We start from the raw sequence: 10,446 nt of genomic DNA on the forward strand, positions 1-10,446 counted from the left end.
CTGGTACTGCACTGTTTTGAAATGTGTTTTGGTGAAACGCTCCCAAAATTTGTTATAATCTCAAATTTTGTAGAATCCCAGAATATTTGATGATTCTAAATTTTAATATAATAATCTTTTCAAATTCACTTATTTGGAGGAATCACCTAAATTTAGTTAAAATCTGCTTTTTTGTGTGTGGTTTGGTTGGATCTCAAAGTGTTGTTTGTTGTAAAAACAAATTTAGTTAAAGGATTATAAATTATTTTATTTGTTATAATCTCAAATTTTAGCATCTGACTGAATCCCAAAACTTGTCACAGCGCCCTGAAACTATGTTGTTATATTATATTTCCCAAATTAGTTCATTATGAGAACAAATGTTGTGGTTTCAGTCCTCAGAAAACACCAGATTTGGTAAATATTCATCCCAAATTATAAATCATAATGAACACAAACATTTTGTAGCACCCTTTCTGCCCGACTGTCGTCTCAACCCATGAGAAAAATCAAATAAATGATATATTTTGAAAAACCCAAGACTCTAAACAACATGAACATGTTTGTTTCTTTGGACATATTTTCTTTTTATGTGAGCTTCTTTCTCACTTTGACCAAATATGTGAAGTGTTTGAACTGTGCGGCTCCTCGCTTCCCTTCGGTGCCTTCATCGTTGTTCAGGAACATTTTATTTCATGTTTGGTGTGAAATTTTTTAATTATTTTTCCTTGTGTCCCGTCGCGTTGCCTTTTTGCACTTAATGTGGAAGAAAAGACTGAAGTGTTTTAGTTTCTCACACTGTTCCTCATTAATCAATGCCTTCGTTCAGATTAACAAAGTGAGTCACTGTAGTTGAATCTTTTATGTTCAATAAATTCACACGTGTTTGATTTTAAGCTTTTGGTCGTATTTACATTCACTGACTGTTTGCATGAGAAAAATGTTTAAATGAGTCACTGAGTTTTTGTCTGTTTGTCCAAATAAATCTGTTTAAAGTGACGGTTTTCATTTCAAAATATCAAAAGATCTTATCTGATCTTCATTTCAAACAGGTGGCCTATCTTTGGGGATCATAATTCCCCGTTTTCATTATAAAACCAGTTCCTGTTGAGTCGTGTCCTGATGTGACACTCGGGTGAACATTCGAGGACTTTTTATGCAGTTTCACAGATTTCTTTTTTTTATATCTACAGATTTTATTGTTGGATTTGATCTGTGAGTCAAAATGAGGATCTATTTCTGTCTGTGTGAAATTAACTGCAATAAAAAAAAGAGATAAAATAATGTACCTGATGCTCTTTGGTTATCTTAACCCCATCACCACATATATACACTGAATATCTATACATATAAATATAAATATGTATGTATATATATATATATATATATATATATATATATATATATATATTTGCATATATATATTTCATGGTAGAGACTTACATGTGACACTGTAAAACTATAAACAAGCTGCTGCTGCCACCTGCTGGATGACTGATACTTAAATCTACTGATAGATTTCTATTTATTACTAATCTCTACCTTTAACCAACTTTAATTTATTTATTGTACGAAAGGAAAGACGTAAAATAAAAGATGGATTTATTGGTGAATTCATCTGATTTATATGGATAGTTTTAATTCACCTGATGGTGCAGATGTGGTTCCAGAGGATTTTCATGTCATGACAACAACAAAAAATAATAATAATAATCTGTTAAATATAACAAGATGGAATATTTGTATAATAATAATAATTATTATTATCATTATTGTTATTGTTATTTATTGTATCTTTAGCTCAAAGTCTTTAAAACACTTTCAGATGGCTTGAGATAATAATAATAATTAATTAATAATAAATATTATTATTATGATTATTATTGTTATTATTATAAAGAAAATAAATTTTTACAAGTTCTAGTCCCGTGTCAGTTATCTCTTGGTACATGCCAAATAATAATAATAATAATAATAATAATAAAGAAAATTACATTTCTGTATCAAAATCCCAAATTATTTTTACACTGAATAAACGCTGCTGTTCTGTTCTGTTCTATATTTGCCTTTAAACTAAGTTTATCATACAAATTGTATACATATTTGAACTTATCTATTTACATATCCCCTCAAAATAAAGTACAAGAAAATAAAAATAAAAATAAAAAAGATAAACAAAAATGAAATTAAAACAAGGTAATATTTTGTTGAAGCAAAGGTCATCAATTCATGTGTATTTTTTATATTATATATTATATATGTATTCATTCATATAGTCTGTGGATGGTGAAGTGGGCAGAATAATCTTTAAAAACATTTTTAAAAAAGTGTTTGGTAAAATCAGCAAGTCACCACGTCTTCGTGATTATTATTTAATCCAGGTGCCATTATTTTACAAATTTGGTGATTATTTTATTTTATTTTATTTTAATTTATTTTATTTTATTTATTTATTTATTTATTTAATTCAATTCAATTTAATTTAATTTAATTTATCATTTTTTTCATTTTTTATTTCATTTTATTCGTTTAGCATCGTTTATATTATCTGAATGTTCGTTTTCCAACAGAAGCGGAACCTTTTATACATCGAGGGACGGTTCCGACCCGGCTGTAAATATTGTGACACAGAGTGTTTCCGCCATGCGTGTTTCCAGCTGAAGTAGCGTGATGACATTTATCGGTGCTTTTTGGTTAAAGTTGATTAAAATAGTTCATAAAAACGTTAAAGTTTCGGGTTACAGACGTGTCTACTAGTCTACAACGTTAACGGTGGATTTCTCCTCACATTGTGGACATTTCTATCAAACAGGTAAGTTAAAAATAACAACTAATAACACATTAACAACAACTAATAACACATTAATAACACACCAGCACAATAACTGATTAAAACTTGATTTATGACCTGATTTCTGCTCGAATCTCTGAAAGGTGAAGAAGCCAACACCAAACTTCATTTAAAAATATTACATTTGACATGTTTCTTTGTTTAATGGCAAAAATAAACATCACATTGAATACGATTTATAATGTTTACGAATTTGTATGCTGCTGTGCCTAATTCGGCATAGATTACATCCACCAAATGACCAACATTATTATTGCAATAGATTGAAAGTAAACTGGGATTAACTAGCTAATTTACCTGAATTATCATTTATTGCTGCACTGATTGTATGCTGAATTGCAAATTGGTTCCTAATGATTCATAAAACATCATAATGGATGATCTAATGTGCACATTAACATGGCCAATAAGCAAGGACACATTAAACGATTAGAATTTTGAGTCTTGTCATAGAAGAGGAGTTTTTCAAAGATTTAATGGACTAAATGTAATTCTTGGCTTCTGGAATGCAACTTTTTTTTTTTATTATTTTTTTTTTTATTTGCACATATATAAAACTGCACAAAATCCAGTCAATGAAAAAAAAACAAGAAATTTGTCAGAAGAGGTCAAGAAGCCACAGGATTATACAAAGGACCTCCATCCATACCAAGTAGAAAAAATAATAAAGACAAAAAGAGAAGAAAGATCTAAACTAACATAATTTTAAAAATACAACAAAAGTTAAACAGCAACAAGAAGTACACAATATGTGCAGAAAACCCCTAACCAAACAGTGGAAAACAATCCAATAAAAACAATGAAATACATACAAAAAACATTACAGAAGAAAAGAAAATATATTTAAACATATCAAAAGATAATTAGACATCATGAATTAAATGTGATGATAATTCCCTTTTAAAATGTTCTTTAAAACTTTAAATTTGTGATTTTCTTCTTCCTGTTCAGTGTGGTTGAACGCGTCACGCTGAGCCGTCATGGAGGGTCTGGAGGAGAAGCTGAAAGGTCTGTCCATCGCCCGGCGGTCTCGTCCAGAGGAGCCCACCTACCTGCTGGACGTGGCCCTGCAGCCGGCCGGCCTGCTCGCCGTGTCCTGCTCCAACTTCACCATCCACCTCCACAACAAGGACACTCTGAGCCTGGTGGGGGCGTACCGGGGCCACAGCGGGCCGCTCTGTGGCGTCGTTTTCTCCCACACCTCTCCTGACTTCCTGTACTCTGGCTCTGCTGACGGGACGGTCCGAGGGTGGGACGTGCGCCGCCCCGGGACAGATGCAGCCCAGGTGTTTAAAAGCGACCCGTCACACAACTACTGCAGCTTCGACTTGAGCTGCGGCGACGCGCTCCTGTGTGCCGGCACCGAGCAGGTCAACGACGAAGACAGCTTCCTAGTTTTCTGGGACGTCAGGAAGCCGGGCGGCGGGCTCCTCGGGGTGTACTCTGAGTCGCACAGCGATGACGTCACACAGGTGTGTTTCCACCCTCGAGAGAAAGACCGCCTGGCGTCTAGCTCCACAGACGGCCTTGTGAATGTGTTTGACCTGAGCCGGGGAGCGGAGGATGAGGCGCTGCTCGCCACCTGTAACAGCGACTCGTCGGCCGGTTCGGTGTGTTGGTGCGGAGCCGACTACACCCAGCTGCTGTGCCTCAGCCACGACGAGGGGCTGCACCTGTGGGATGTGGGTCAGCTGGACACGGACGAGCCCCTCACCGTTTTCAGCACCTCTGACGCTCGCAGCCTCGCCATGCTGGCTGATGGCGGGGGCGTGGATTACCTGGTGGGGGGCAGGTGGCTGGAGGAGGCCCAGAAGCTGCTGGTGGTCGGAGGCAGGAACGGCGGCGACCTCCACCTGATGGAGTGCGACGACAGCGGGCTACGTCTGCTGAGGACCCTCGAGGGCGGCCACTCCTCCACGGTGCGCTGCTTCCTGTGGGACGCGGCGGCGGAGGCTCTGGTCACCGGGGGAGAGGATGCTCAGTTGTTGCTATGGAAACCAGGAGGGGAGGAGCTCACGGCAGGGAAAAGGGAGTCCACGAAGAGCCAATCGGCTTTGAGACTCAAATCCAGACCGCATAAAAAACACGGCTACAAGAAAGAGAAGAAAGACGCGTAGCCAAGAAGTCAAAATACTGAATTTACTGACTGGACTCTGGTGGACGCTCACGTCTTTCTGTGAGAGAAAACGTGTTTCAGTGTGACCTCCAGCTGCTCCTGCAGACTCGCAGGTCAAAGGTCGCCTTTGTTCAACTTTGACCGGGCAGATGTGTTCGTTCGGCCAATAGAAACACTGCTGCTGTGTGTGATGGAAATAGAGAAATTATTAGTATGGTGTGTTTTATCACTATATTTAGTACATTATATTTACCGTCTGTGATTTCTCTGATCAATATTTATGTATTACCCGCATCAGAAACGTGACGATCACATAAAAAATACATTGAATAATAACCTATAAATAACAACACCTCCAAATGTTTCCCCTTCTTTTAGTGTAAAACATTCACAATTAATGAACAATCCATTTACAGACCAGATGATGAACAGCCTGAGACGTCTCGCTGATCTCTCCTGGCAAGTTCTTGTATTTTTCGCCATGATGAATCTCATAATGGGGCCGAATCTTATATTCCTTGAGCACTGAAAGATGCTGTGAACAAATTAAACACACATTTACCTCAGTGAAGAAATAGAACTGGTCCACTCTGTGTCCACTTTTAGTTTTCTTTTGGAAAATATATTTTCCACCCGCGTCTCCTGAATGAATCGTAGCCTACTTAGCCTAAGTAAAGAACTGAGTACTTCTTCCACCACCACTTTAAGTACAGTACTTGAGTAAATGTATTGAGTTACATTCCACCGCTGTATAGAAGGGTGAGTTGCCGTAAAGTGGGACACCTATAAGCTCCAGCTGGTCTCCCTCAGACAAATAAAAGTCAATAAAACTATTGATATTTAATGTCTTCAAAATGATTATAGTCTTTATTCATTATTGTTTATTTATTATTATTATTTATAGTCTTATTGCTTGATGTTGTTTGATTCTTCATGTAACATCCACACCTATAAGCCGGTTTTATAACAGCAATAATATTAGAAGTGGTAAAATGACTGAACATGTGATCATTGCACATTAAGCCTGGAGTGTTTCCTTCATTAATTACGGTGATTTTTCGGCTTTTTAACAGACTTGTAAGTGTCCCACATTTCAGACATGACTGTCCCACATAAGAAAATAAATATTTGTCTGAGAAAACTTGTCATTAGAGTACTGATTTGTCTACCATTTCGTTTGTGAGTGTGATATCTGCATTTTCTTTTTTTGGTTTGATTAGGACACATCCTGGAGATTTCAGAGTGGTGCTGGGTTTGTATTTAATGTCTTGGCTTCATATCACAATATATTCCAGAAGTTTGAAATGCAAAAAACTTTCCCACATTAGGCTAATTCACCCTACATTATAATATTGTATATTATTGTTTTTTTCTCCAGTCTTTTTCTAGCAAAGCTGCAAATTGGAGCATAGAAACGTTTCGTTTTATTTATGAACAAAAGTAGCTTCTTTTTTTAACAATTAGAGAAAATGTAGGAATTTGCAGCTTACTTTTGATAATTAAAGTTTTTTTTAATGATACCTTTATGACTAATTGCAAACTTTATTTTTAAGTAGCAATACCAATACTTTATACTTCTACTCTACTACATGTGAGAGGGAAATATTGTACTTTTTACTCCACTACATGTTTTTTTACACTTAGTTACTTTTTACATTTAAAAACATACTGCCCAGTAGTAAACAGAATATCTAAAATTGTCTCTACGTTGACGAACTACTACATTAAAATGCTTATGTGTTAGTGATAAATATATAATAATATAATATTCTATAATTATAGAACATTGATAATAAACACTTTTACTTTAAATACTTAAAGTACATTTTGCTGATTTCTATACTTTTTAATTCAGGACTTGTACTTTGGAGTATTTTTAGACTACTCTACTTTTACTTAAGTAAAGTGAGTACTTCTTCCACCACTGTAAGTATAGTACTTGAGTAAATGTATTCAGTTACATTATACCGCTGTATATAATACATTATAGTATAGGATATTATTGTTTTTTTTCCTCCAGTTTTTTTCTAGCAAGGCTGCAAATTTTGATCATATTTGTTTTCTTTTTATTTATGAACAAAAATATCTAACATTTTTCTGATAATATGTACTTTTACTTAAGTAACATTTAGAATTTCTCCAGTATTTTTCTAGCAAGGCTGCAAAATTTGAACATTAACTTTTTTATTGAAGAACAATTTTTGTTAATCATAATATACATTTTAACAATAATAATAAAACAAAACGATGACTTTGCAGGCACAACTGAGCCACCCTTCACGCCCCTACATGTACGCCCCTGGCCGTGCTTTATTCATAGTAGACCTGTATATCTCATAGTTATGTAACTCTCTTCCTGCTAACAGATCCTCTAATCTTGCACAGAAATCCACTTTGCTGCAGCGGGCTGTAGATAAAGTATAAATGTATAAATGCACAGTGAAGTTGGGTCAAATGTTCTGTCAAAGTGCTGGTAAAAGAGTGTTAGAAGCGCAGGGCTGGGCCTCGGACAGGTTGAGCCTCATTCCTGCAGGCTGTGAGGCGGAGAGATAGAGACTCTCTGCTTTCTGCTAGTGATGGGACGGTACGAACGAGCCGGTTCATTGAGCCGGCTCCCGTCCGAGAGCTGTTTTTTTTCCTCTTTTTTTTTTTTTAAAGGGACTGTTTGTAACTTTTTACACGTAAACATGTACCGGGTCAGTTACCCATGCGCTTGCATATGCGCTCGCGTGTGGCCGGAGTCTCTGCTCCGCTGCCTGCTTGCCTTCACTCACATACCGCGCGCGTTCTCGCTGTCTCGCTCCACCTCTAGACGTGAACGCGCGCTCACTCCACACTGCAGAAGAGTTAGTTTAGCTCTGAGAATATCTAGTGAATGTACAGTGGACGTTTGTGCAGAAATAAATGCTGCAGCTCCTCCAGACCAACAGAGGCTTCCCGTGTCTTGTGAAGTGACGGGGCTCCGCAGAGAGAAACGTTATCGTCTCCGACCGGGTGCCGGTGTCTCCCTGCGTCTGCGGTCGGAGATGATAACGTTACTTTTCCTGGTCAGCCCCGGAGGCTGAGGCAGGAAAAGCCAACACTAGGATCAGCATTGATTCATGGAGAGACCTTCGTCTGGTCAGTTAACATTACTGCAAAGCAGCTGAAATATAGAGTGATATTGTGCTTTTAGCTGACGTGTGTCGCCTAACTGTGTTGAGCGATGCTCGTTCATGTCTATGTAGAGCGACCACAAGCGCGAGCAACAGGACGCTGACTTTCGTTGACTTAACGGCCACAGGTGTCGCTGTTAACAAGCATTTCTGAAAGTTACAAATAGTCCCTTTAAGTGATATATGTGCACACATGCTAATCATAGGTCAAAACAGTGCTACATTTGGCTGAACTTTTAAAGGCAGAAGTGGTAAAATGAAGAGCCGAGTTTGGGAGCCGAAAGAGCCGGCTCTTTTTGGTGAGCTGAGCCAAATGATCTGAATCACTAAAAAGAGCCTGAATTCCCATCACTACTTTCTGCCCCGATATCTCTTTCCTTGTCCCTTATCCTCCACCTAACCCACGGATTCAGACTCTATGATTGACACCTCCTCTCGTCCAATCACAGCGCTCAACATTTGCTCCGAGGCAGCCAATCGCCGTCGTACGTCTCGCTTTAACCCCGCCCCCCCGTCCAGCATATTGCTGTGCTGTCTCTGTTATGTGAGCATATTATTGGGTTTTTTCCCCAGTCTTTTTCTAGCAAGGCTGCTAAATTTAGATGATATTTTTTTACTTTTTATTTATGAACAAAATATCTAAACATTTTGCTGATAATATGTACTTTTACTTAAGTAACATTTTAAATTTCTCCAGTATTTTTTCCAGCAAGGCTGCAAAATTTGAACATAAACCTTTTTATTTAAGAACATTTTTGTTAATCATAATATACATTTTTAACAATAATAAATAAAAAAGTATGTACAATTTTTTTACTTTTTATTTATGAACAAAAATATCTAATTTTTTTAAAACAATTTGCTGATAATATATACTTTTACTTAAGTAAAGTGAGCACTTTCTACCACTGTAAGTACAGTACTTGAGTGAATGTATTTAGTTACAGTCCACCACTGTATAGTGCATTATAGTATAGCATATATAGCAGACAAGATGAGTGACAGTCTGAAACGAAGCAGCAGGTAAAATTATGGTATTCTGGAAATTATAAGGTTTAGTATAATTATATTGACTAATTTAAGTGATATATGTCCACACATACTAATCATAGGTCAAAACAGCACTAAATTTGGCTGAACTATAAAAGATAGATAGATAGATAGATAGTAACTTTATTGATCCTGAGGGAAATTCAAGTTTCCAGCATCACAGTTCCATAGTGCAAAACATATTAGTAGAAAGGCAGTAAAAAAGTTAGTAGTGCAAAGTACAAAGTACAAAAAAATATACCAGATATAAAAATACAAGGAGATGAAGAAAACTGTTTAAACTGAATATAGTGCAGGGTAACAGCTGTGATACACGACTATTAAAAAGTGCAGAAGAGACTGTTAAAGATTAGTATAGTGCAGGGTAACTCCAGTAGCTTAGTCTAAAAGGCAGAAGTGGTAAAATGAAGAGTTGTTGGGAGCTGAAAGAGCCGACTCTTCTTTGGTGAGCTGAGCCAAATGATCCAACTCCCTAAAAAGAGCCATAATTCCCATCACTACTTTCTGCCCCGATATCTCTTTCCTTGTTCCTTCTCCTCCACCTAACCTGACAGATTCAGACTCTATGATTGACACCTCCTCTCATCCAATCACAGCGCTCGACACTGCTCCAAGGCAGCCAATCGCCGTCGTACGTCTCGCTTTAACACCGCCCCCGCGTCCAGCACGCTGCTCTGCTGTCTCAGCCACCCAGCAGTTTTGACAATAGGCTGCAAAAAGAAACAGCCCCGAGAATCACATAAACGAGCTTTAAAGAATAAAACAGCTAAATATCCAGACATCCAGGGGGTTTAGGGACAAGACAAGCAGTTGGATCAGTAAACAGGAATTTAATTGCGTTAATCTTATTGTTTTATATTAGCTGTGTTTTGTTATGTAATGGGAGTTTGAGAGGATTATTCTGTTGGAAGGTCTTTTTTATGATGTCCTTGTTTTATGATCTTCTTATCTATGTAAAGTGTCTTTGAGTTTTTAGAAAAGCTCTATACAAATAAAATATATTATTATTATTGAATTATAAAAGGCGGAAGTGATGAAAATGAAGAGCCGTTTGGGAGCTGAAAGAACCGACTCTTCTTTGGTGACCTGAGCCAAATGATCCAACTCCCTAAAAAGAGCCGGAATTCCCATCACTACTTTCTGCCTTGTCCCTTCTCCTCCACCTAACCTGACAGATTCAGACTCTATGATTGACACCTCCTCTCGTCCAATCACAGCGCTCAACATTTGTCCGGCTAGCCAATCGCCGTCGTACGTCTCGCTTTAACCCCGCCCCCTCGTCCAGCATGCTACTG

General features: G+C 37.5%; 1 protein-coding gene across 1 annotated transcript; it reads left to right on the forward strand.

Annotated features, from left to right (window-relative positions):
* Positions 1–2,589: 2,589 nt before the first annotated feature.
* On the forward strand, positions 2,590–6,065 carry wdr89 (WD repeat domain 89). The gene is made up of 2 exons (XM_074661258.1): positions 2,590–2,791; positions 3,782–6,065. The coding sequence occupies exon 2, from the start codon at positions 3,811–3,813 to the stop codon at positions 4,945–4,947; it is 1,137 nt and encodes a 378-aa protein (XP_074517359.1). The 5' UTR covers positions 2,590–2,791; positions 3,782–3,810; the 3' UTR covers positions 4,948–6,065.
* Positions 6,066–10,446: the final 4,381 nt, after the last annotated feature.

Source organism: Sebastes fasciatus, chromosome 15 (genome assembly GCF_043250625.1).
Source record: "Sebastes fasciatus isolate fSebFas1 chromosome 15, fSebFas1.pri, whole genome shotgun sequence".
NCBI classification, from domain to species: domain Eukaryota; kingdom Metazoa; phylum Chordata; class Actinopteri; order Perciformes; family Sebastidae; genus Sebastes; species Sebastes fasciatus.